The sequence below is a fragment of the Dermacentor albipictus genome, chromosome 1 (genome assembly GCF_038994185.2).
Source record: "Dermacentor albipictus isolate Rhodes 1998 colony chromosome 1, USDA_Dalb.pri_finalv2, whole genome shotgun sequence".
Classification (NCBI taxonomy): Eukaryota; Metazoa; Arthropoda; class Arachnida; order Ixodida; family Ixodidae; genus Dermacentor; species Dermacentor albipictus.
The window spans coordinates 337,037,892-337,064,549 of record NC_091821.1 but is presented as its reverse complement, the minus strand read 5'-3'; the positions used below and the strand labels follow the sequence as shown (position 1 = coordinate 337,064,549).

Sequence of the window (26,658 nt, the reverse complement as noted above, 5' to 3'; positions counted from 1 at the left end):
CGGAGAGGGATTCAATGGGGCCGAGCCAGTGTACTGAAAATCGATAACCCGATGAAGAGGGTGGTACCGGCGTCTGCGATTGGTACACTTTTCCTTACTAGCTTGCGGTGGCTCGCCGAAAATCGCGGCGGCATGCAACGGAAGGTTAAAATTGCAGGTAAGAAGGATCCTCGTCAAAGAAGAGTTGGCAGAGCGAGGACGTAAACGCGCCAAAAGTGTTCGAAAACGTTACAGGGCCGCGCAAAATGTTTTATTGTTCGCAAATAAACCGAGATAGCCAGTGCCTGAGATAGCCAGTGCCTGAGCGCTTGGTGGCAGCCATCTTTTATTCCTTTCGGAACGGGGCAGCCTGCGGCTATTCAGAAGAAAATTCAGTTTTGTCCGGCGTATTAATGCATCATTCACGCGTACATGTCACTTTGACGCGGTGAGTTCTTGCGGTTGTGTGATGTCACGCAACAGGCAGGTGAAGTGGGTGCAGCCCGAAAGCTTCTGACCTATTGCAGAGGGCTAACGGTGAAAAGGCGTCGAATCAGAAATAACTATTTTTCTTTTGTTCGGTCAAATCATGCATAATCAGTGTGCACACGTCATATGAGATGGGGAGCTATCGCGGTATTCGTGACGTCGCGTGACAGACAGGTGAAGTGGAGGTGGTCTAAAGAAGTTATTGACCCATAGAGGAGGGCTGATTGCAGAAATGGAATAGAAAAGTTTGGAATAGTTTTACGTTATAGCGCCCATGGTGGGTGTTAGTCGGGCCTACTTCGTTGCGGTGCGCAGCCTACGCCACGCAAGCCGCATTTAGGATACTTTCGCAAACTATTTCAAGGTCATTCCTCATGAATGAGCTTTATGCGCGCGAATTAACCATTGCACTATCACAGTAGTCGGTGCTGCTGGGCAAGTCGGTTCATGCTGAACAATTTCAGACCATAAAACCTATGACCATTAGCGCAAAATAAAGATATAAAGGGAAAAGGACAAGTTGAGTGTTGTATGTTTTGCTTATAAAGGCAGCCAATTAGAGGTGATCATTTTTAGGTTTTACAAATTACACAGAGATATTAAAATAACTTGTGGCAGATAGCATAATTCCATTCCTTGAACTGGAATATTCAAAGAGGCGGACGTTATTTACACGAGAAATCTAAACAAACAATCAATTTATTGACAAATATTCGCATATTAACCTTACAATTAATTACTTCCCATACAGCAATTCACGAATAGTAGCTGGTTGTTAGCTTGCCAGGCATTACCACCAGAAAAACATCTTGGGAAGGGCATGGGTTTTTGAGATATGCGCCATCAAACTCGCGGTAAAAGTGCGTTGTTGTTCTACTCACTTTTTTAAACAAAACGCTCTTTTATGCATTGAAGCCAAAAAGTAATTGTAATGTCGATGTATTTCATTGCACACCTTGGAAACTGTTATCTCGAAACTGGTGCCATCCCGAAAATTCCTTCTAAGCACATACGCTTTGCAAACTCATCGACTACAATGCGTAGATTCCAATGTGCCGTAAACTAATTAGTGACGAAGATAATGAGTGAATTTCCGTTAATTATTTGAATGCGTGTTTCAATTTCTCGTGCACCTCTTTGTCCGCCTCTTTCGCTATCCCAGCTCAGGGAACGGAATTATGCTGTCTGCCCCAGGTGATCTTTAAACATTATGTAAAACTCAAAGATGATCCCTCGGTAAGAGAAGTACCTACGCACTGCGCAGTGTACTAAAAAACTTTGAACGCGTACCAGACTCTCGATAAAACGACTCTCAACAGGTAATAGGGCAACTGATGGGGCGCCTATACGGGACGCGCTTCGTTTCTTCAATTTGAGCAACCGCTTACAGGACAGCACAAAGCGTATGGCTCGGAACTGTTGGTTATAGAAAAGCTGTTATTCAAGGAAGTGAAAGTGGTTATACTAAGTACATTACGAACCGAAATGCTGAATAGGCTACATGCAGGCCACTTAGGCATAAACAAATAGCTCGCAAAGGTGAGGCTTTTGATGTTCTTGCCCGGCATGGCTCAACACCTCAGAAACATGGTCAACAGCTGTGAAACTCACAATATCAATGCATATGCCCAACCTAAGGAATCGCTCTTGATGATAGAAAAACCATGCTCCCCATAAATAAGGGTTGGAGCAGGCTTATGTCAATACGCAGGTAAAACCTACCTGGTGGTCTACGACGTCTATACCAATTATCCTGAGGTTGAGGAACTACAAGATACTTAATCCCAACAAGCGATATGCAAAATGTCGTTCATTTTTGCTAGGCACGGAGTGCCCCTGGAAGTTCTCGCGGTGACAATGCACCGCAGTTTATATAAAGAAAGTTCGCCCGCTTTGCAGTGCCCCATAACTTTAAGCATATGACGTCGACTTCTCGGTTTCCATGTTCCAGTGTACTCGCGGAAAAAGGCATGCAAGTGGTAAAACATAGCTTAAAGAAGACTCGCTAATTCAGGAGGTGACTTCTATCAAGGCCTTCTGAACTATTGCACATCTACTCTTGATGCGGTGGTTCACCAGGTGAGCTACTAATGAGCCGCCGCTTCAGGCCCGGTCTTCCCAACTTTAATCAAGTTCGCAGCCGAAAAGTTACAAGGCGACCTCAACGTGCTTAAGCAAAACAAGGCATCCAAGCTTCAGCCAGGTGACGTCGTTCGTCTGCAAGGTGAGAGGGGATGGACACCAAAAGCAACAGTGCTCGACCAGGTTGCACCACGTTCCTACAGAGTACTCACTGAAGACGGTGATAAATGTAGGCGAAATAGACAGCATCTACGACCCACGTCGGAACCCTTCATCATCACCAGCTGATCCGATAATGAGAGCATAATGATAGACGTATACAGCCATCCTCTGATGATGGTAGTGTCATTCTGGAAGCGCTTCGAACACCACACCTGGATTACAACGACAGTGCTGGGTCGTCTCCTCCTTTCATTGACCCAGCCGATCCATCACGACAGAAATCACTTCCGACTCACCGCCTGTTCGGAGATCATCGAGAACACGTCGTCCAAGGAAGATCCTGACATACGACAAGGACTTCAAGCAGATATTCGACACGAAGTGTTGACCGCCGTATCTTCGCAAAGAAAGCGAGGTGCAGCGTACAGCAGACAGTGGTTCAGCAACCTTGGCCTCTTCACTCTATTTCCCCCCTACCGCAGTGATGTTGTAATAAACGGGCACTAGCGAGGCAGATGCTAGGGGCGCCACAGCGTGACTAATCTACCGTGTCTCGTGTGCGTTTTTTAAGTTGTATGGCTTAGGCCCAGCGTCGGCAACAGTTACTGTTAGTGGAAATCACAATTTACACATTGCGAACGGAAACAGAATAAAATGTTCTATAGAAGGCACTTCTTATTTGATTGAGGATCTACAAAGCAGCCGCCTATAATGGTGTTGTTACAGTGTCACCAGTTTATTTCGAAGAAAAGCGTGCATTTGTTTTCGCATATAGGTAGTTATTCCTCATATTTATAAAGCTATTTAAGCCAAACAGCAAGTAGAAGCAAAATTCGCTGTATTTACTTTGTTCGCCTGCTCGGTCTGATAATGTATATAGTACCTATACCGATGGGCAACGGCGCTTGTGGTAGCAGACACCCACATTGCTGAACTACGTATCGCTAACTCTTTTTAGTAGAGCAACATCAAACCTTACAACTGAGAGATTCTTCATCTTACCTCGCACAAACCGTCATCTCGTACTTCCTTTCAAATTTCCTCGAAGCTGAGCACATACCATGGAAAAAAGAACAGAAACAAGAACATTATTCAGTTCAATTGCTTATTGTATCATCAGCTGTGTGTGTTTGGTATAATGGCCTTTCATGATGTTAATTTTTTAGCACTTTTTAGCCTGTCGCACAGGATACTTCACAAATCAGCATCACACTTCATGTTCACATTAACAAATCGCTGCTTGAATAACAATAAAAAACAGACATTTAACAGCGACGCGATTACCAAGAATCTAGCTCGTTTTTTTTTTCTTTCTTGACACCAAAAAGAAACGGTGAAGATAATTATCATGTAACCCCGCTTTCAACTTTGAATTGACTAGTACAGAACAAGAAACAACTTGGACGACAGAGAAGAACACACTGACAGCACTGACTCTCAGCTAAATATTTATTGCACACGACGTAAACGCGAACGTGAATACGCATGTGCTACAGAAACCGAGATAACAACAAAAGGAGAAAACACGAAAGGCAACGCAATCTGTCTAACGCTTGCGCTTTTTTAATTGTAAAGCTTGCCCTTAGGTACAATACAAAACTAATACAAAGTACACGAACAGATTTGACTCCTGCAAAAAAATCTAGAAGTGAAGGATGATAAAGTTCATGAATCGAGCGTTCAAGGTCGGGTGTGTGGCCAGGCCTAATGCCTGTTGCCCGGAAGTGGTGAAGACGGCTTAGATGAAGTCCTGGGAACGTGCACAGTAAGGGTGTCACTGTAACCTTTTCGATTCTTGATTCACAAAATGGGCGCTATGGGCGTAAGGACCATGATACTGTGGTGGCCAGAGAGCGGTCACACACGGGATGAGCGCGACTCCGACACGCAGCCTCCTTAATGTAACCTCCTCTCAGTGGGTTAATCCACCAGGGAGGTCTGACCGATAAAGAGGTACAAGAGCTCGTGTGGTACGTCAGAGGTTTTCATTTTCCAGGATCAGTTGTCCACAGGAATTTTTAGGAAAATGCAGAAGTGGGTATGTAGTAATCTGTGGGTCGGTTGCCAAATCTGCTTCAAGGAGACCTGGCAGGGCTGCTCGAGGCACCCACTCGATGCGTACCAGGATATTCGTAGTGGCAGCAAGACGGTGAATGCTGCCTGAGAGTAGAGTGGACAGAAATACACCGTACGTATGTTGTGGATGGCTTGAGTCGAGTCCATGCGAATGATCGGCTGAGAATATCGAGCAGCTTTAACAGAAGGGAGCAACGCGGTCACGCCGTCTCCTATGGTGGAAAGCTTGGCAAGATAGGCCGGTGGTGCAGGATCAGCAACATATGAGCACGTCTGGCCTGCCTTTGGTATCAATAGGCACACGAGAGCTGTGTGGATCACGGTGTCATTAACACTGGCATCAGTGTGTGCTACAAGAGTCGCATCGTTGTCATTATCCTCGGCACGAGGAAGGCGGGAAACTTGGGCATTCGTCTGGCTAGGAACCGGGCTATACGGACGACCAAGAGGCTTATTGTGACCTAATTATGCCCTGTTCCACGGAGCTACCTTGGGTCTCGTAGAAGGTGGATTATCTATTTCATGTCCCATGTACCGGGCCAGTGAAGCAGCCGAGCAGAAATTTGATGGCTTTAGGGCGCGTGAGCATCGACATTGGTGAACGAGTTCGTTGATAGTGTTTAGTTGGGACTCGGCCTGTAGGCTTGGCAACGGAGTGAGACGTGGTAGTTCCGTTATGGCGCGCATGGCTCACCCCCAAGGCGAGCCCACTCTGCCTTCTGCAGACGAGTCGTGCTTGCAGTACAGAACGTACAAGAAGGCGAGCCATGTTCACTCGCCAGATTTCTTCGCAATCCGACGTATCAACTGTATCGCTTCTGCGGCCTGTTGCTTTGCATGCTTGACCCATCGTTCCCAAGATACTGAGGAATCCATTTCAAGGGCGAGTACAAGGAGAGTAGAAGCCTCGTGAAGTGGCTGATCCAGAAATAACTGGAGAGGCCGGATTGCCAGTAGACAGCGCCATCTTGTCCTTGGAAATTTCAAGCGCTATCTGAGCACACCAGTTGTGTATCACGTTTAGGGCCTCTCCGAGCGCTTGTTTTTGGTGGCAGGTTTCAGGATGAACTGACCAAACAGTGATGTCATCTACATATAATTTGTACTGCGCGTTATGTATCGTCGCTAGCTTCCAAGCTAGTGGAAGGAGGGCAATGTTGAAAAGGACTGGCGTGAGTGCAGATCCTTGTGGGACATCCCGATGAGCGGCAAACCGACCTGCTGCTTGGCCAGCCAGGCGAATGGAGAAGGTGCGAGCGCGCAGGAATTCTTCGACGAATGTGCAGACAGGGCTAGCGAACTGAAGCTAATGGTCAATTCGAACAATAGCTTCGTGACTAAAACGGCCATAGGCTTTAGGAATGTCTATTGCCAGAATGGTGCGAATTCTTCGGGAGCGGCCTCCGATGAGCACCATAGAAGAAAGGTATGCAAGGCCACCCTCAGCGCCCAAATGAGCACGGAACTCGATTTGGCCAACATGATAACAGGGGTATCGCTCGAGCCACCATGTAATACGTGTGGCGAGCATACGCTCCATCAGCTTGCCTAACGTTGAGGTTAGCGCTATTGGGCTCAAATGAGCGATATTGTCTTGGAGCTTTCAGGGTTTGGGTATAGGGACCATTTCTGCATGTCGCCAAGGATCGGGAATGACTCGAGTAGCCCAAGATTCGTTTATGTCCCGCAACACACATAGAGAACCTTGCCTTCCGTGTTTTTATAAAGTTCATACCGTATGCCGTCCGGTCCTGGTGCCTTGCATGGCTTCAACAGGTCTATTGCCGCTAAAAATTCCGCCATAGTGAAGAGAGCTTGGATACCCTCGATGTCGGGGACCATAGGCGGCGTGCCTGCGTCCACGGGAAGGCAATTTTGAACAACGAAAGGAGGCGATGCTGTGTCCAAAGCAGGAATAAAGGTGTGGGCGACAGTTTCCGCGAATACTGCTGGTGTCTGACCGAATGCTAACAGGGCGCAGGCTGCGGTTTCTGGAGGGTGCCGACCAAGTTCCATTACTCAGAAGGTGCGCCAAATAGAGGCATTGGACAACGAAGGAGCGAGTAAAGAGCCCCAGTTGATCAAGCGGCCACGTTCTAAGCGGTGTTCATGGCGTCGAGCTACTGCAGTAGGGCGATGGGCCTCTAACCGAAGGCGATTTGATGCAGGGTCATGTTCTGATGCAAGTTCTGCTTGGCGACGCGATGGCCAGAGACGCAGAAGTAACAAATTTGGTTTGAATCGCGATTCATCAACGCACGAAGTACGTGTGGCCTCAACTAATGCCGCATTAGGAGAATGGGATGGGTACCGCATGGAGTTGGATACAGTGTTCTCTGATACCGTGCTGTATCGATCCCATTCGACCACTTGACGTAGTCGTCGGAAGCGGCCTGTTCCGCGTGAAGATAACTCAAGACGAATCAGATGATGGTCGCTATTCCAGCAGTCGGTTTCACATGACCACGAGACGGTCGTCCTTCTTAGACACCAACGTAAGTCCGGTGAGTGTGGCAGCGCGCGAGGGTGGTAACGCCGATGGGTGGGCACTACCACTTTAATAAGCAGCGTGAACTGGGCGTCCACAAATGTGTCCAGCAAATGCGTACCACGCGCACTCCAAATGGCGTAACCCCACGTGGGATGGGGAGCCTTAAAATCTCTTGCTACCATAATGGGGCAACCAGGATGTTTCTGTCGTAGGCGCGCCAACTAGCCGATACACAACCGAGCCGCACGGCCGCTGTAGGATTGAACATAGTCCGAAACCATGATAACGTCCGTACGTTGGAGACGCAGCAATACGGTTGTGACTTCTTGCCATAAAGTGCACCACCGTGAAAGATCAACACGGGTCTGATGAAGAGCGGATCTTATATAAGCTGCAGCCTTTCCTGGAGGGACATCGGGCTACGGTCCAACATTGAAGGCGATGAGTATGCCACAAATCCCGAAATGGGTGGCAGGCTGTTGTATCCTTGAAGCAGTAGAGCCCAAACACGCAGCTTCTCATATCTGAGAAGCTGGCGCAGCTCTCCGACTTTTCCAAAGATGCCGCGGCAGTTCCGCTTTAAAATGCCCTCTGGCACACTGAAGATGTATCAACCATCACAGGTTAAGGTTGGGCAGTAAAACCGAGGTGAGATGCTAGAGCTGTTGCGCAACTAAGCGCAAGAGTTCTTGGGGTGAGAGTGGTATCGACATAGATGCCGGGTTAGGCGTATGAGCAGGAATAGACGTCGACGATGAATGCGACGACCGCGCTCCATCATGACGATGCCGGAGCACTGTACGGCGTTCCTTGAGACGGCGTTGTCGAGCTTTCTTAGTGGCCTTCAACTTTTTAGGGCGCGTCATGGAAGTGATGTCATGATCGTTTGTTTGACATAGCCCGCATCTAAATGATGCTGATGGTTCAGGCTCCATGGTGTCGCCCTTGGGTGGGTAGGGGCAGGATGACTTCATGTGTCCCTGTCTGAAGCAAGAGTTGCAGTGCACAACGGAAACTTGCACTGACGCGGTCGCAGAACGCAGCCGTAATATAGGATACGTTCAGGTGGGGAATTAGGAACTTGAAGCGTGGTTAGGCAGGTACGACCGCTGCCTAGGTAGCGAGCAGCCACGACCTTGTGTGTGGGACACAATAGTTTCTGCAGGAGCCTTTCGGTTTCTTCGTTATGGTAAATGCCATTAACCACATAGCGCCTTAAATTAGTACCACTGGTGAGGTTCGCCTGGATTGGAAGGACACATTGTTCTGCGACTTCTATCTGTGGCAGTTCTTTGAGGTTATAAACTAGTGTCATAGCAGACACCCGTACTGAGACCGTATCGGTAGGTTTGTGTAGACCGAAACCTTGAAATCAGGAAGCCCCGAGGCAGGCGTCCAGGACCGCTTGAATGATGCGGTTAGGTAGAGTGAACATATTACACCTAGCACGATGCTTGATAACCACTTTGTACCATGATGTCGTTGGCGACACAGGAGACATACGTGTCGGACGTGCGGGCACGCCTTGTGATGAGCGACGTATTTTTGTAGGTGCTAGAGCTACATGTTTCGTCCGATGGAAGGCCAGTAGCTTCCGTCCTTCTCTTCGCGAAGGTGTGCGCCTTGACAGCAGGGCTGTTGGTCCCCATGCTGGTGGTATCCATCATTCGCCCGTTGCACTCGTCCCCACGAAGGAGACGCTCCTGGTTTGGGTGGCAGTTGCATTGGTAATGTTCCGCCCCCTCGATGCAGCGGACAGTGACTTGGATGCTCCGTCCCGACGAGGCGAGTGCCGCGGGGGCGCTCTCACTCGCGAAGCCACACAAGAAGTCGGGGTAGTTGACGCAGCAGGAGGGTGTAGATGACGATAGCGTATATATAACCGCCAGTAGTGGTTATGAACTGCTAAAGCGGTCGATAAACAACAGGGTTCCAGTAGAGAGGAAAAACCAGCCAAATTGGCGAAGATCTGGAGCTACGGAAAAACACGTCCGAGCAGAATTAGCTCTGGAAACCATGCTTATGCTTGTTTTTGAAGAATTTTGCTTGTTTTGAAAAATTCTTTTTGAAGATGGCTGGCTGATGCCCTTCGTACTGTTTTTGCTAATATGATAAGTCTCCAGGATTATTTGTTTCTCATGTTGCTGTGCCTGTCTAAGATCACTGTGTTGTTAAACAGTAACTTGTACTGATGCTTCGTGCAGCGTGCAACTAATTTTGAAAGCCGATCATTATTTTCGAAATTTCTCTCTGGTTCTCTGGTATTCTGACGTTGGCACACCTTCCAGTCTGTCCAATATAGGTATTACTGCAGGACAGAGAAATCTGGTAGATTACATTTGTCGCACATGGAATTAACAGGCTTCTGTGTTTGACGGCACACTTATCTTTCTTTTTAGATTCATCTTCTACCCAGTGCTTCACACGCGCACAGATGCTTCCCAACTTATTGTAAACTGAGAAAACGACGCTCACACAATATCGGTGTGCAAGATTCTTGATTAAGAGACTCATATGGGCCGATTGGTTGCTGGCTTGATGGAAGGCGGTTATAACGGTGCGTTTTGAGGGCCGGACATAAAGAATGCACAGAGGACAGTCACCGACAGTCCTGTCCTGGCCTCAAAACGCGGTGTTATAACCATGTTCCATCAAGCAACATTCTTTTTCAAGCTTGTACACAACAAGTTGTGTGCAAGCTTGTGAGCATACGACAGTAGGGTGAACTGATTTTGCCTATCGTTTGAGTGGTCTTCGCGTCTGCCAGACGCCTTGATTCATCATGCCACCTTCTCACAAGACCTAGTTACAATGTAGTCTGGTAAGTGGCCTCCTCTAATATATGAATCTGGCCAAAGAAATTGCTGCGCAACGTGTCCACACATGACTTTGACACGGCCACTCGTATCGCAGATACAGCAATGCCATCTTTAAAAACGTTTGAGTGGGCTGAAGTGTAAAGTAAGAGTGGATTTTGCGACCTAGATGCGTACAGCCAGCCCACAAGTTTATGGTTGAACATCAGCGTTAGGCCAATAACTGAAGGTTTGTTTGCTTTCGTAACTCAATCGTAAAATCGAGGCCGCTTCTGCTTTCTTTCTTTGCTTCTATTTTTTTGCTTTCTCTGTTTGAGGATATCTACCACTCTCGTTTTCATGTCATTAACTTCACATATGATCAGGTAACCGTCATCATAATGATATATCTTGGAGGCCAAGCCATTCAACTGCTCAGAATCAGCCTGATAACTTTGCTCAATAAGATGTTGCTAAGAATTGGGGCTACTTTCGAGCCACTACGAAGATCACTCTTTTGTAGATGCTCTTGATTGCGAACATTTACAAATGCAGATTTCAAGTGACACATGATAAGTTCTAAGCTATTCACCGAAATGTTGGTTCTTTCAACGAATTTCATTTCGTCGTTATCTTGCGTAATGCACGATTTTACGATGAGCATAAGCTCATTCTATGGCATGACACAATGGAGGTCTTCAACGTCGTGTTTAGAGAATGGTTTCTTACATCATTCCAAGCAAATGCGATTATTTACTCGTAATTGTTAACTGACTTTCACGCTTTTTATTAATTACCGATATTTCGACCACGCCGTGTAGGCATTTTCCAGAAGACCAGATCACGCGGCAGCGATCGATCGTCATCTTGCCACTAGGGTGCTTCCAGAAGTACTACACAATTCGCGTCGCGCATACAATCCGATTGCAAAAAAATAGCAAACCATGATAATAGAAAAAAAGTGCGAACGAGACCAAACCAAGCAAACCAGAGAAGCGCGATAGAGAGCTGACGTAAGCAGATGATAGTACGAAACGAGCGGTCCAGTTGAGACAATTTAGGAGTACGTATACAACGGTTAGGCGGATCCGTATGACACAAATTTCCCGTGCGCACGTCAACGAAGGCCGCCGTTCACGGCTCGCGTATTTCATATCTCGCTCTGCTTTCGCTCTTTCAACTTTCGCAGCGCTCGTTCACTCATTACGCCACCAAAGCTGCCAACGCCACCGACACTCGCCGCAGGAACGGGCAAGAGCTGCGATCTAAATAAGTTACGCGCCGCAACGCAGAGAGACTCACCGTACAATGCTTTGTCGAAGGTGAACTTGATGTCGTCAAATGTGATGTTGAGATCAAACTACAATGCAAAAGAAAAGTTGAGTAAGGAACAGCCTATCCATGACGAGGGACTACAAAGACAGTAATAGTTCTTGTTATATGGTCAACTACGCCCACGCTCGCTGGCAGCTTGTGAGCCAGTCACGACTAACATGTCAACGTCATTATTTTTCCACTTTACGTTGTAAGCTCAGTTACTATTGCGCAATAAGCTTTCTCACAATTTCCGAACCGTAATTTGGTAATCAGGCACTTTCTTTGCCTGCTGTGAGGAACTGCAGCGAACGGGCAGTCTTCAAGCCATTTTTTATCGCAGTAATCACCGAGGAGCACTATCCCACTCGGTCTTGCTGAAAGAGATGATGCTGAAGGCCCTGCTATGTTTGCCGAGATGTACGAGGTGTCGCTTAGCTTTAGTAATGGTGAAAGAATAGTTGTTTCTCGTAAATTCCATTTTCTGACGAAAAAAAAAGATAGACATGCTTTTGTTTAGGCCATATATGCTTAAATCCGCTTCACTTTTTCTAAACAAGCTCTTAGTTGCAAATTTAGGAGCAATCGCGCATCTCATAAGGTACACCATGCAGTTGTGAGGTTATCTTTTATCAAGCAAAAGCACATTTAAATGGCAGAAATGTTGTAAAAGGACATCAGAACCAGTGAAAAAGCTTGACGCACTGCTTTAAGAGATAGGGCATATTTCTCACTGCTCGAGCTAGTACAAGTTTCATTAAAATTTCTTGACGCCATCCTTGAATGACTGATTCATGCCTTCATTATCTAGCCCGGATTGTTCGTATACTTGGTTTTATGTTAGTTTTTGCTTTGTGTAATCCTTGAATTTGTCGAAAACCGAAAGGAAACTTTGTTCCTTTTCCGAGAGGTATTTGCGGCTTCTATACTTATTAGCTCCTAGAACAGAGCACACTGTAAACCGATTTATACGCCTAGTGGTCCTTAAGGGTGCAAATTGATCTGAAACTCGCACGCTTGGACCCGTAATGGGGCAAATCCGTCTGCAGTGTGTGCCTCAGCTACCTTAATTGTAAACATTGCTGAAATTTTCATTTTCTTACATATCGTGCACCGATAATGGTTAAAAACTGTATGCAAACTATACATTTTGCCGACAAATTTGTTCTTTCACGAGGAAATATATCTCTTCTGTTGACCACAAAGCAGCACATAACTGCATGCTCTATAATATACGATACAGCAAATATTGCTTGCCTCACAGAACCACCCGAATGTATTTTTCGATCGATACATCCAAGTAGCCTTATAGAAAGTAAACAAACAGCCTGATATTTTTTTGTATTCTGGGTTCAACTTTATAAATTGTAGAAAGCCAGTTTATTTGCAAACATTTTGCATACTGTGGGACGAGCTTCGGCCATACGTATTTTAAAGGAAAAATAGCTCAAAAATTATTGCCAGTGCTAAAGTCGTTATGTATTTAAGTGCTGGCCGGAAAATGCAAATCGCGGGTGATTAGATAAGATTTTCTTTCTTTTCGATTTCTTTTCGATTATGTTATGCTAGGAGTTGTTTTATGTGTTTCATATACGATACAGCATGCTGTAAGCGGTGAAATAATACCTGCGCTTTGAGTTAGTACTTGCTTTCTTTTTATAAATAAGGCGTTGATATATTACTCAATAATTATGCAGACACTAAAACTGCACAAATAATTTTCCTTGAGTGTCTTAACTGCCTTCGAATGAAGTTAGGCAAATTGGACACCTTTATCAACAGTCCGTCATAATTTTTGACTGAGGCGTTTTAGAAAACATTGTGACCACTTCAGTGTAGAGGTCGTGCTGCTCTCTAAGCAGGGGAGTCAAATGAGTTGAGGTAGAGGTGTGCTTATGAATGCGGGGGTAATGACCACAACATGTTCCTACCATTGCTGGCCCTCACCATCACCGTCTTCTTTTAAAGTAAAAGTAGCGATGTCTAGCGGCCGGAAATATTGACACTTGATCTCGCTTGATCATGACTCAACCTGGACGCAACGCATGTTTATGTGTGCCCCATTTACGTCTTTAGAATTTTGTTTATTAGCGTCAAACTTGCAGACACGTGTTGTTACCAAAGACGATGAACACATGTTATACATGTCTGGCACTAATTTAATCTTTAACACATCTTCCGACAATAATCCAGGACCCACCTTCTTCAGCGCTAAAACCACTGTCACGCTAATTGGCAACGAATTCTCCGTCGGGTTTTCGTGGCGCAACTGCACGCACACACCGGTCAGTGCGCATGGTCGCGCTCGCAATGTCGGAACATTTTTCTGCTGCATTTACTACCGGTCAATAGCCCACTCAGCAATGCAATGTACCGCAGCTATATTACAGCAACCTATGCTTCGTTACTTCGTAGCCGAGGCAAATCGATTCGACGTCCTCATCTGGTATCGCTTTGGGCAAATCAATTATGCGTTGCTTACTCGAGCTCAGCAGAGGAGCGGATACGCATTCATTTGTCTGTGATAAAACCCTAACAAGATCCTGCAGTATCATGAGATAGCCTAGAATGTTTAAGGAATACACTACACACGGTCACTTGAAGCTATAAGCGCACAGTGCCACAAACGCTTAGCCCCGAACTAAGTTTTAAACAAAGCTGCCTCTTGATTTTCGTTACGATGCTGCTTAGTTAGGATGCTTACACGAATTAATAATCATCATCAGCAGCAGCCTGGTTACGCCGACTGCAGGGCAAGGGCCTCTCCCATACTTCTCCAACTACCCCGGTGATGTACTAATTGTGACCATGTTGTCCCTGCAAACTTCTTAATCTCATCCACCCACCTAACTTTCTGCCGCCCCCTGCTACGCTTCCCTTCCCTTGGAATCCAGTCCGTAATCCTTAATGACCATCGGTTATCTTCCCTCCTCATTACATGTCCTGCCCATGCTTATGTCTTTTTCTTGATTTCAACTAAGATGTCATTAACTCGCATTTGTTCCCTCACCGAAGGTGCAGCGGTGGCGTAGAGGTAGAGCATCCCCCTCGCGTGCAAGAGGATCGTGGTTCGAATCCCGGTGCCGCGCAATTTTCCACCGGACTAAAAAAAATCCGCGCGTTGATAAAATTGCATAAACAGGCTTGGAGCTCGGCCTGATCCCGCGGACCAGAACCGGTAACGCGCACTCCCTCACCAGGGCAGGATTGGCCACCCTGGTGCAATACTTGGCCATAACATCCTATATGAATACAACAATTGCATGAATTATCTGACGCTTAACAGAGGCCAGATTAATTTTGATAGTGAGTTTTCGTGGTCCTATCACAATTATGAGAAGGCAAAATGTCTTACCTTGCACAAAAAATCCGCGCTGACGGGAACATCGTAGCTCGTGATCAAGTTCAGGGTAGCTTTTCCCGAGCCGTTGACTTTGACAAAAATTTTGCCTTTGGAAATTGGAATCTGCATAGCAGGCGTAATGGGAATGTCTTGCGTGACTGTATTGCGGGACGCGCTCACGAAGATGGGAGTGGACGGAAAGGCCAAAACAGCAGCAGAGATACCCGGTGACATGGCACGGAAGCGATAATCAGATGAACCTTAAGTATTTTTGATGAAGTGCAGTTTTCAATTAAGAGCGGGCTATAGAGGTTAGATAAGTACACCCCACGGCGACACCATGTGTATTAGAAGCACCTATAACGACCAGCTTGTGCAGACACCGTGCCTTTATTCGTGCTTTTGCGCCATGTTGTTGCCTCTCCCGTTCCCACTGTCTCATTTCTCTCTTTTCCTATTGCACCTTAAGTTATAGAGACTCCCCTCGCCTTCCGTTAAAGCTCCACTTTATCGATAGTGCTGATCCTATCTTATTGTCGGGCAGTCTCTGTTTTTATGCGCACTGTTTACAATGGGAGGCTTTCGAATTTAGCAGTTCGCACTGGTTTTAAAACGTTGCATTAACCTGGCGGATTCTACACAGAAAAAAAAGGCAAGTTGCATTTGCTTTGGAACACCAAGGACTTCTAGTAGCATGATATTTTCATTCGAGCTCTTCCTTACTCAATTCAAGATTCAGTGAGCTTGCAATGTTTAGTGCCGTTTTTCCTTTACATGAAAAGCTCAAGGGCATTCAAATGAGGAGCAAGTTCAAAACCTTCATATAGTTTAATCAAAGGTTCATTAAAGCGCCATCGAAGTGAAACTTACGTTGATGACCCAGAATGGATGATGACGAAAGTGTAACTGAAGAGATTTTCATTGACCCGCCATGGTTGCTTAGTGGCTATGGTGTTAGGCTCCTAAGCACGAGGTTGCGGGATTGAATCCCGGCCACGGCGGCCGCATTTCGATGGGGGCGAAATGCGAAATACACCCGTATACTTAGATTTAGGTGCACGTTAAAGAACTACAGGGGGTGGAAGTTTCCGGTGTCCCTCACTACAGCGTGCCTCATAATCAGAAAGTAGTTTTGGCACGTGAAACCCCATAATTTAAAAAAAAGATTTTCATTATGCACGTTGTGATTGTCATCTTTGCTACGTATATCTTCTTCGCGATATTAAGTGCAATAATGCCCTGCTATATTATTTCTCAAATTTGTACGTATACAGCGCTGTCCACTGTTCCAAATAACAACCCACTGTGTGGCTCTCACTTTGCTAGCGCTATATATCTGCAAGTGGCGGCCGAAACTGTCGATTCACTGCAGAAAGCTGCCAGCACCACCAACCACAAGTGGATCTGCTGTAAAGCTTGGCAATTACGCACTTTCCCGAGGAAAAAAATTGGCACGTGTTTCCCAATCAAGCGTTCCCTTTAAGAGTAGACCGCTTTGGACGTTACTAGGTGCAGCTGATTTCTCAGTTGCATTAGCTTAAGCAATAAACAGCGTGCATACCTCTATCTTGTTTCGCACTTGGGCGTTCTCACGTTTGATCCGCACGGTACGGTGGAAGGCACGATTGCCGCTCAGCGTGACTTCACAGGTCAAGTCGATGCCTGCGTTCCGGGCGTAGATCGAGTACTTGGATAGTGCTTGGAGTGCTACCACAGTGTCCTGCGTCCCATGAAGTTGGTTTAACTGTTACGCAGTACAACGACATGGCAACAAACGCGCTTTCGTCACCAATTTTCGGTATTGCGTGGCTCCAGTCTGTTTAGCTGTAGCCACGGTAGAGATGTTACATTGAGAAGAAAATCAGACCTAATGCAACCTAACTGCCGCTTATATGTTTCAAGCATGAATTAGGCAAACATTCACCACAGCTTTGTTTCCTAGATTGTTATTGATTAACGTATAGTTTTGCCTCTGCAAAAATTTCTATCTCCAAAATATTAAGTCCTGATGCCTCACAATCAACAGTTAAGCGCGCGAAGAGCAACTGCAGTAGCTACCACTTACTTTAGATTTAGTTTTATTCGGCTCTATTTAAGTAATAAAGACTCTCTTATGCTGGGCTTCAAAATTTTGCTGGTGTCATGCCGCTGCCTCTGTTCATTAAGGAGTTTCGGTTTTGCGTGAAACCTTATATGTTATGCCTGCACATGCACATCTTGTGCTTGCTGACTACCACGGTATGTTCACGTGTTTACGTAACAACCTTTCAACCCCCAGACGAGCCCATACCTTCCTATTCGATGCGAATTCGCCCTTTCTACCTGCTCTGCTTCATGTGAACAAAAAATTAATTGGTAAAATCAACCACAGTGTATCCCGTCTTAGGCTGAGCGCAAGCCATTACGATGTTGTGTCATTATGATTTAAATCAGCTGTTTGTTTTGACGATGCTAGACCTAAAGAAACGGCCCCGAGCGAACAAAGTGTTTTTATTTCGGCTTAGATGATGGCGCCACAGCATTATCTATGGTTACGCGTCACTGCGTCATTAATGTTCTGCCACGCTCTCGTACACCACGAGACGACCAATATGTTAATCTCCAGGCAGATAAAACTAATGCAGCCTCCCCCCCCCCCTCGCTTTGGCACGCCTCATAATAAGATCGGTGTTTTGACTGCCTTCTCTCTTTATTTTCCCATAGCCAGGTAAAACCCCAGAATTTAATCTTAAATTAAATGTGTGCTAAAACGTTGATCTATGCCGTAACGTTGGTCTGTCTACCGGAACGGCGCGTCTACCGCCGTTCCCCGGAGAAGCAGGGCATGCGCAGAGGGTATAAAGTATCACATATAACGTTAATTGTATTATGTCGCATGCAAAGCACCAGATCTTTACTGACCTATATCTCATGCTCTAGATTATGCGAGGAAAGCTAGTTCAAATTATTTCAGTGCACGTGCCTTGGTGGTATTTGGGCTGCTGCTTTTTTTCTAACGGGGTGTGAGTGATAAGAGCGTGCTTGTTGAGCGTTCCTGCTCCCTCTGCCCGATTTGCCCGATTTGATCTCGGAGGTGGAGTATTCCGATTCAGGGACACTGATCGGAATACATTTATACATTTGCTTTCACCTTTCCACCAACGTCAATCTTTCTTTGTCATTCTATAGTACGTAATCACAATAACGTCAGTGAATCTTGATTATGCCACCGCTGTCATCCCATCGTCGTCATGCCGCGGTGGTGGTGCCGTCGTCGTCATTCTAGCTTCGTTATGAGCTTATCGTCATAGCGTCGTCATCTCGCCATCGTTGTCATGCACTCGCCGTCATCTCATTGTCCTCATACTGTCTTCGTCATGCCGCTGTGTTCGTGCCGTCATCGTCATTCTAGCTTCGTTATGAGCTTATCGTCATAGCGTCGTCATCTCGCCATCGTTGTCATGCACTCGCCGTCATCTCATTGTCCTCATACTGTCGTCGTCATGCCGCTGTGGTCGTGCCGTCATCGTCATTCTAGCTTAATTACGAGGTTCTCGTCATAGCGTCGTCTTCTCGCCATCGGTGTCATGCACTCGCCGTCATCTCATTGTCCTCATACTGTCGTCGTCATGCCGCTGTGGTCGTGCCGTCATCGTCATTCTAGCTTCGTTATGAGCTTATCGTCATAGCGTCGTCATCTCGCCATCGTTGTCATGCACTCGCCGTCATCTCATTGTCCTCATACTGTCTTCGTCATGCCGCTGTGTTCGTGCCGTCATCGTCATTCTAGCTTAATTACGAGGTTCTCGTCATAGCGTCGTCTTCTCGCCATCGGTGTCATGCACTCGCCGTCATCTCATTGTCCTCATACTGTCGTCGTCATGCCGCTGTGGTCGTGCCGTCATCGTCATTCTAGCTTCGTTATGAGCTTATCGTCATAGCGTCGTCATCTCGCCATCGTTGTCATGCACTCGCCGTCATCTCATTGTCCTCATACTGTCTTCGTCATGCCGCTGTGTTCGTGCCGTCATCGTCATTCTAGCTTAATTACGAGGTTCTCGTCATAGCGTCGTCTTCTCGCCATCGGTGTCATGCACTCGCCGTCATCTCATTGTCCTCATACTGTCGTCGTCATGCCGCTGTGGTCGTGCCGTCATCGTCATTCTAGCTTCGTTATGAGCTTATCGTCATAGCGTCGTCATCTCGCCATCGTTGTCATGCACTCGCCGTCATCTCATTGTCCTCATACTGTCGTCGTCATGCCGCTGTGGTCGTGCCGTCATCGTCATTCTAGCTTAATTACGAGGTTCTCGTCATAGCGTCGTCTTCTCGCCATCGGTGTCATGCACTCGCCGTCATCTCATTGTCCTGATACTGTCGTCGTCATGCCGCTGTGTTCGTGCCGTCATCGTCATTCTAGCTTAATTACGAGGTTCTCGTCATAGCGTCGTCTTCTCGCCATCGGTGTCATGCACTCGCCGTCATCTCATTGTCCTCATACTGTCGTCGTCATGCCGCTGTGGTCGTGCCGTAATCGTCATTCTAGCTTCGTTATGAGCTTATCGTCATAGCGTCGTCATCTCGCCATCGTTGTCATGCACTCGCCGTCATCTCATTGTCCTCATACTGTCTTCGTCATGCCGCTGTGTTCGTGCCGTCATCGTCATTCTAGCTTAATTACGAGGTTCTCGTCATAGCGTCGTCTTCTCGCCATCGGTGTCATGCACTCGCCGTCATCTCATTGTCCTCATACTGTCGTCGTCATGCCGCTGTGGTCGTGCCGTCATCGTCATTCTAGCTTCGTTATGAGCTTATCGTCATAGCGTCGTCATCTCGCCATCGTTGTCATGCACTCGCCGTCATCTCATTGTCCTCATACTGTCTTCGTCATGCCGCTGTGTTCGTGCCGTCATCGTCATTCTAGCTTAATTACGAGGTTCTCGTCATAGCGTCGTCTTCTCGCCATCGGTGTCATGCACTCGCCGTCATCTCATTGTCCTCATACTGTCGTCGTCATGCCGCTGTGGTCGTGCCGTCATCGTCATTCTAGCTTCGTTATGAGCTTATCGTCATAGCGTCGTCATCTCGCCATCGTTGTCATGCACTCGCCGTCATCTCATTGTCCTCATACTGTCGTCGTCATGCCGCTGTGGTCGTGCCGTCATCGTCATTCTAGCTTAATTACGAGGTTCTCGTCATAGCGTCGTCTTCTCGCCATCGGTGTCATGCACTCGCCGTCATCTCATTGTCCTGATACGGTCGTCGTCATGCCGCTGTGTTCGTGCCGTCATCGTCATTCTAGCTTAATTACGAGGTTCTCGTCATAGCGTCGTCTTCTCGCCATCGGTGTCATGCACTCGCCGTCATCTCATTGTCCTCATACTGTCGTCGTCATGCCGCTGTGGTCGTGCCGTCATCGTCATTCTAGCTTAATTACGAGGTTCTCGTCATAGCGTCGTCTTCTCGCCATCGGTGTCATGCACTCGCCGTCATCTCATTGTCCTGATACTGTCGTCGTCATGCCGCTGTGTTCGTGCCGTCATCGTCATTCTAGCTTAATTACGAGGTTCTCGTCATAGCGTCGTCTTCTCGCCATCGGTGTCATGCACTCGCCGTCATCTCATTGTCCTCATACTGTCGTCGTCATGCCGCTGTGGTCGTGCCGTAATCGTCATTCTAGCTTCGTTATGAGCTTATCGTCATAGCGTCGTCATCTCGCCATCGTTGTCATGCACTCGCCGTCATCTCATTGTCCTCATACTGTCTTCGTCATGCCGCTGTGTTCGTGCCGTCATCGTCATTCTAGCTTAATTACGAGGTTCTCGTCATAGCGTCGTCTTCTCGCCATCGGTGTCATGCACTCGCCGTCATCTCATTGTCCTCATACTGTCGTCGTCATGCCGCTGTGGTCGTGCCGTCATCGTCATTCTAGCTTCGTTATGAGCTTATCGTCATAGCGTCGTCATCTCGCCATCGTTGTCATGCACTCGCCGTCATCTCATTGTCCTCATACTGTCTTCGTCATGCCGCTGTGTTCGTGCCGTCATCGTCATTCTAGCTTAATTACGAGGTTCTCGTCGTAGCGTCGTCTTCTCGCCATCGGTGTCATGCACTCGCCGTCATCTCATTGTCCTCATACTGTCGTCGTCATGCCGCTGTGGTCGTGCCGTCATCGTCATTCTAGCTTCGTTATGAGCTTATCGTCATAGCGTCGTCATCTCGCCATCGTTGTCATGCACTCGCCGTCATCTCATTGTCCTCATACTGTCTTCGTCATGCCGCTGTGTTCGTGCCGTCATCGTCATTCTAGCTTAATTACGAGGTTCTCGTCATAGCGTCGTCTTCTCGCCATCGGTGTCATGCACTCGCCGTCATCTCATTGTCCTCATACTGTCTTCGTCATGCCGCTGTGTTCGTGCCGTCATCGTCATTCTAGCTTAATTACGAGGTTCTCGTCATAGCGTCGTCATCTCGCCATCGTTGTCATGCACTCGCCGTCATCTCATTGTCCTCATACTGTCTTCGTCATGCCGCTGTGTTCGTGCCGTCCTCGTCATTCTAGCTTAATTACGAGGTTCTCGTCATAGCGTCGTCTTCTCGCCATCGGTGTCATGCACTCGCCGTCATCTCATTGTCCTGATACTGTCGTCGTCATGCCGCTGTGTTCGTGCCGTCATCGTCATTCTAGCTTAATTACGAGGTTCTCGTCATAGCGTCGTCTTCTCGCCATCGGTGTCATGCACTCGCCGTCATCTCATTGTCCTCATACTGTCATCGTCATGCCGCTGTGGTCGTGCCGTCATCGTCATTCTAGCTTCGTTATGAGCTTATCGTCATAGCATCGTCATCTCGCCATCGTTGTCTTGCACTCGCCGTCATCTCATTGTCCTCATACTGTCGTCGTCATGCCGCTGTGTTCGTGCCGTCATCGTCATTCTAGCTTAATTACGAGGTTCTCGTCATAGCGTCGTCTTCTCGCCATCGGTGTCATGCACTCGCCGTCATCTCATTGTCCTCATACTGTCGTCGTCATGCCGCTGTGGTCGTGCCGTCATCGTCATTCTAGCTTCGTTATGAGCTTATCGTCATAGCGTCGTCATCTCGCCATCGTTGTCATGCACTCGCCGTCATCTCATTGTCCTCATACTGTCTTCGTCATGCCGCTGTGTTCGTGCCGTCGTCGTCATTCCAGCTTAATTACGAGGTTCTCGTCATAGCGTCGTCTTCTCGCCATCGGTGTCATGCACTCGCCGTCATCTCATTGTCCTCATACTGTCGTCGTCACGCTGTCGTCGTTATGCCGTCATCATCATTTAGGAATTGACATTTCATTGTGGTCGTATTGGCGTCTTTATGCCACCTTTCTCTTTCCATTGACACCATTCCATGGTCGTCACTGCCTTGGCGTCATTGATGGCTTCGTTGCCGCCATACTCATGTACGACCTTGGCAAATGAGGGTCATATCAAAGTTGGCAGTGATTTAAGTATGTTGCATATAGCAGAAGGAACTAAAGCTTCAGAACGACTACTACACATATTTAATAAACGTGACTTCAGGAATATGGTGTGTCGTTGTATTGCTAGAGTGCTAATTGCACTGTCGTCGACAAGCATTGTGAAACGAGTTCTGCCGTATTTTTTTTATTACACCGACAATCGACGCTCGCAACAACCATGGTTCCGTTTGGCAGCTGTCGCGGAAATTATTGCGACCACTGAAGCAGGCGTCACGGCAATAAATTGTTGACAGCTAACAGTGGCGGATCAAGCCGAGACCGCAGAGAAATCGTCTGGCTGAAAATTCAAAATATGAAGAGTATTCGCAAGCTTCTCAAAGGGCGGCCATTTATCGTAAGTCAAATGTGTGCGTTAAGGGACTGCGAAATGCGTGTAGTTTTGTGAGCGGCAGAAGTCAAGGATTCCCACCTGTGTAGATTGCATGGACCCGCTAGGGCCCATGCGCAGGTTGAGCCATCGCACTAAGCCGGTGATGGTGTCCATGTTCTTGCCGGTGTTGAGCAGCGCCAGGAGTGCGTACGACGTTGCCTGCACTTGCATTGGCTCACTGTTCGCTGGCACGTGCAGACCTCCATCTGCACATTACATGGAGAAAATGAAGATGTACAGGAGTATGCAGAACAACTTATGAAATCGTTTGAGCAACAGCGTAATTTGCTCTAAATTTACAGCGATGCTGTTAAGGGGACTTCCACAACTGTGTTCGTGGGGCGACGACCTGCGGTGGTGTGCTTGGTATTAATTGTCAGTCAAAGAGCAGCCAGTCATGCCATCGACGTCTGCTGAATTTGCCTTGAAACGTAATTACAAATGATTCTATTATAAAAGCTAGCTTGCGAGTACCTCACTCGAATAGACAACAAATTGTTTGCGTGGTTTATTTAAGGCAGTAATCCGTAATTCTTGTTGGAGTTCTATGAGTATCTATATTTGCCGGCTGCACAACCTGGACCATTCGCTACAGACTCAAGCATAGAAAGCTATTGGTCGATCAGTTGATTCGTTCGACAGAAATGCGTTAGATTAACCCTTCGCAAGCCTTAAGTAATGAAATTACACCGCCAGGGTATTTTGTTCCTATGACCGTTCTAATTAAAGTTCTAGGGCTACACATACACAAAGACGGGTCCGGGGCGGCCACCCTCCCGCGACTACAGCGAACGCTCTCACAGCTCACGCATCTCGTCAGGAGAGTTGCAAGCCATAGAAGCGGACTTAAAGAACAAGACACGCTAAGCGTGATGCAAGCACTCCTCACCAGTCGAATAACATACGGCACGCCCTACCTCGTGCTGAAAAATGTAGAGGTAGAAAAGCTTACATTCAAATACGGAAAGCCATCAAAATCGCCCCGGGCCTACCATCTATGGCTTCGACTACGAGACGTCTCAAGATGGGCTTACACAACACCTGGCCAGAACTAGCTGAAGCTCACAAAGCTAGTCAATTAGAACGACTGAAGCTCACGCCCACCGGAAGATCAGTGCTGCAACGGCTGAGCTACTTTGAAACCTTTATAGCCACCACGGACCGAAAAGAAAGAATTCCTTCAAACCTCCGCTAATCCCTGTCCACAGCACCAATTCCACGCAACATGCACCCCACGTACAGCAAGGAAAGAAGACAAGCCCGAGCGGATGCTCTACGGTGAAGACACAGGCAAGATCCGGACGCCAGATACACCGACGCAGCCAAATACCCGCAAAGAAACGCTTATGCCCTGAGCGTCGTAGATTCTCAGGGCAGACAGCTAGCGTCTGCCACAGTCCATTAGAAAACCCCGAGACTGCAGAAGAGAGGGCGATCGCCCTAGGAACTATCACGTGCATGGGCGCAGCTGTCATCTTCTCAAGCAGCCGTCAGGAACTACGCTAAGGGTCGCGTGTCGACAGAAGCACTGAAGATATTGAAGCACCGCAGTACTCCGATCCCCTACACCTGCGTGAAAAGGGTTCCTGGGAACGAGGGGCTGGAGGGGAACGAAGCGCCACACCTGCCGGGGCAACCTTTCCTACTCTCGAGACGCCCGGTCTGTGTCAGCGGAGGCAGAGACCGTACCCATCACGTACTCATGGATCCTTCAACATCACAGGCTGGAACGCAGGGTGTATCCACCACCTCACCCAATGCTCAACAAAGAAGAAAACACTTCACTCAGAAGACTGCAAAGTAATACTTACATCCACGGAATCATCATGCATAGGCTCTACCCAACGCTACGAGGGTACCACTGCCCAATGTGCGGCGTACCGGACACCTTAGCGCACCTGATCATCGAATGTTCATGGCATCTAGACAAAGACGCATTGCCTTCACCGAGAGACTGTTGCAACGCCAGACAAGGCGAAGACCTCATGGAAACGTGGGAGGCCAAGCTCGTCTCCGAGGACATGGTACAACAACGACGCTTCGTCGCCAGGGCCAAGGAGGCAGCGAAGGCCGGAGAGTTCCTGGAATGAGGAGACCTCCCACCGAGAGTAGAACCGGGGCTTACCCCGGAATACTGTTTCCAAAATAAAAGTTTATTCCTCCTCCTCCTTAAAAGTACAGGAAAGCAAAACATAAATCAGCTTAGATTGCTAAAGTATTCTTTGAAAACTCTGCTATCGTTAATTGAACAATAGGTCGATAACAGAAGAGAAAATCAGGCTGAAAGTTTCATTTCCGTGAATTCTGCGCCGAAAACTGAGCGCCAGCATATCATTATGACGTCACGAATTTCAAGGTAGGCTTGCGTGTTCGGTCCTCGTTGTCTTGGTGAAAGTTCTCGAACCTCGCCGTATTCAGTCTCTGGTTCTTTCAGAACGCAGTGTATACTAAATATTCACCGCTAAAGAATTAACCAGGCCCTAGCAGACGCTGTCAAAATCCATGACGTTTTGGTGAGCCGGTGCGGGAACTTCAGGGCGGCGTCGCCACCCGTCCCTCTTGAGTTTTCCGTTTTTTTCTAGCTGACCAAATGTCTTCTCGGGGCAACAGTGTTTTTTTGTATTGTGGAACAGTAATTTAATGATAGAGAAGAAATAATTTTTCTCTGTAGCATCCCTTTAAAACCTCTCCCGCTGTAATACATTGCTGTGCCATGTACGGGTGGGAGCGGCGTTTGCAAACGTCTTTCCTTTCCATGTTGTTGTGACCGATGGATCGACATTTGAAAGCTTTGAATGTCAGGAGAGAATTGATCACATGTTGTTCGTCCGTCTTCGATATTAAGTCCAATGACTCTCTTTCGAGACTGCGTTCAACCACTTGGACCCCATAACATGGCGGTTGATTAATATTCGGGGATTGTGAATATATCCATCGCTTGCGGGTAAATAAATAAATAAAAATAAATAAATAAATAAATAAATAAATAAATAAATAAATAAATAAATAAATAAATAAATAAATACCTTCGCGGGCAACTTTGCAGCGCACCGGCCTCAATGACCACCTATAGTTGCAACGTGTATTTTTCTGCATGGGACCCAATCTTCGGTCCCATTACACTTTTCCATACACTCGGCCTCCAGCTGCCAGAACCAAGAGATGCCAGAATGTCCTTTCAACCCTTCTTTATGGTACCCCATAGTATCAAATCAAACGTTCCTTTAGCTGATTTCCTTACCTTTCCTGTTTTGCGTTTCCATCTCTGTTGATTTTATTAGTCTCCACACTAAGGTTGTAACAAATACACATCCCAATGTCAGTAACCAATGTAATTCCCAATATCAGCAGAGTGATGCTTACTTATGCGCCAGACTGCAATTGCCCACCTATGGATCCTATCATCACTGCACCTTCTGGTAATATCTAAACAAATTGAATCACTAAAAACCATCTTAAAGCATGGGTTCTCAATTAATCCTACGTTCTCAAAATGTACCTTTAGAATTTCTTCTTTGCTCTTTTCCAAGGCATTTCAGCAGACTATTGAGGGCGCACTCCCTCATGACTGACGAGTCGGGAAAGTGGGTCCGGTGAACAAATGAGGTAGTGAAAATTTACCTGTAAACTATCGCCCTATATCCTTAACCAGCATTTCTTGTAAAATTCTCGAACACATAATTTACGCTAACATTGCCACCTTTTAGAAACACATTCCTACTTTTCAGTTGCGCGACATGGTTTCCGCAAGAATATTTCTTGTGAAGCGCAACACAGCACCCTTTACTCACGAGCTTCATGCCATTTTCATGTCATTAGTCGATTGTGGTTTTGTTCATGTTTAGAAAGCCTTAGAGAAAGTAAGTAATATATTGCTCCTTATAAAGCTCAAATGACATAACCTTGATTACAACCTCATCAGATAGATCGAACATTTTCTGCTCTTTGTTAACCATTCATCATGTTCACTCTGGTGTGCCGTAGGGTTCTCTCCTGGGTCTCCCTTTGTTTCTAAATTACGTTAAAGACTTACCTCTTTGTGTATCCTCTAATATAAGA

At 47.0% G+C, this 26,658-nt stretch overlaps 1 protein-coding gene across 3 annotated transcripts in view; it reads right to left on the bottom strand.

Annotated features, from left to right (window-relative positions):
- The window catches only part of LOC139054561 (complement C3-like), a 190,169-nt gene that overhangs the window by 23,360 nt on the left and 140,151 nt on the right, over nucleotides 1-26,658 (bottom strand). For all 3 annotated transcript variants that reach the window (XM_070531704.1, XM_070531705.1, XM_070531706.1), the window contains 5 exons: nucleotides 22,639-22,805; nucleotides 16,293-16,451; nucleotides 14,744-14,854; nucleotides 11,377-11,434; nucleotides 3,715-3,760 (listed from right to left, as the gene is read on the bottom strand). In XM_070531704.1, coding sequence (XP_070387805.1) covers nucleotides 3,715-3,760; nucleotides 11,377-11,434; nucleotides 14,744-14,854; nucleotides 16,293-16,451; nucleotides 22,639-22,805 — 541 coding nt within the window. The remainder of the gene's footprint in view (nucleotides 1-3,714; nucleotides 3,761-11,376; nucleotides 11,435-14,743; nucleotides 14,855-16,292; nucleotides 16,452-22,638; nucleotides 22,806-26,658) is intronic.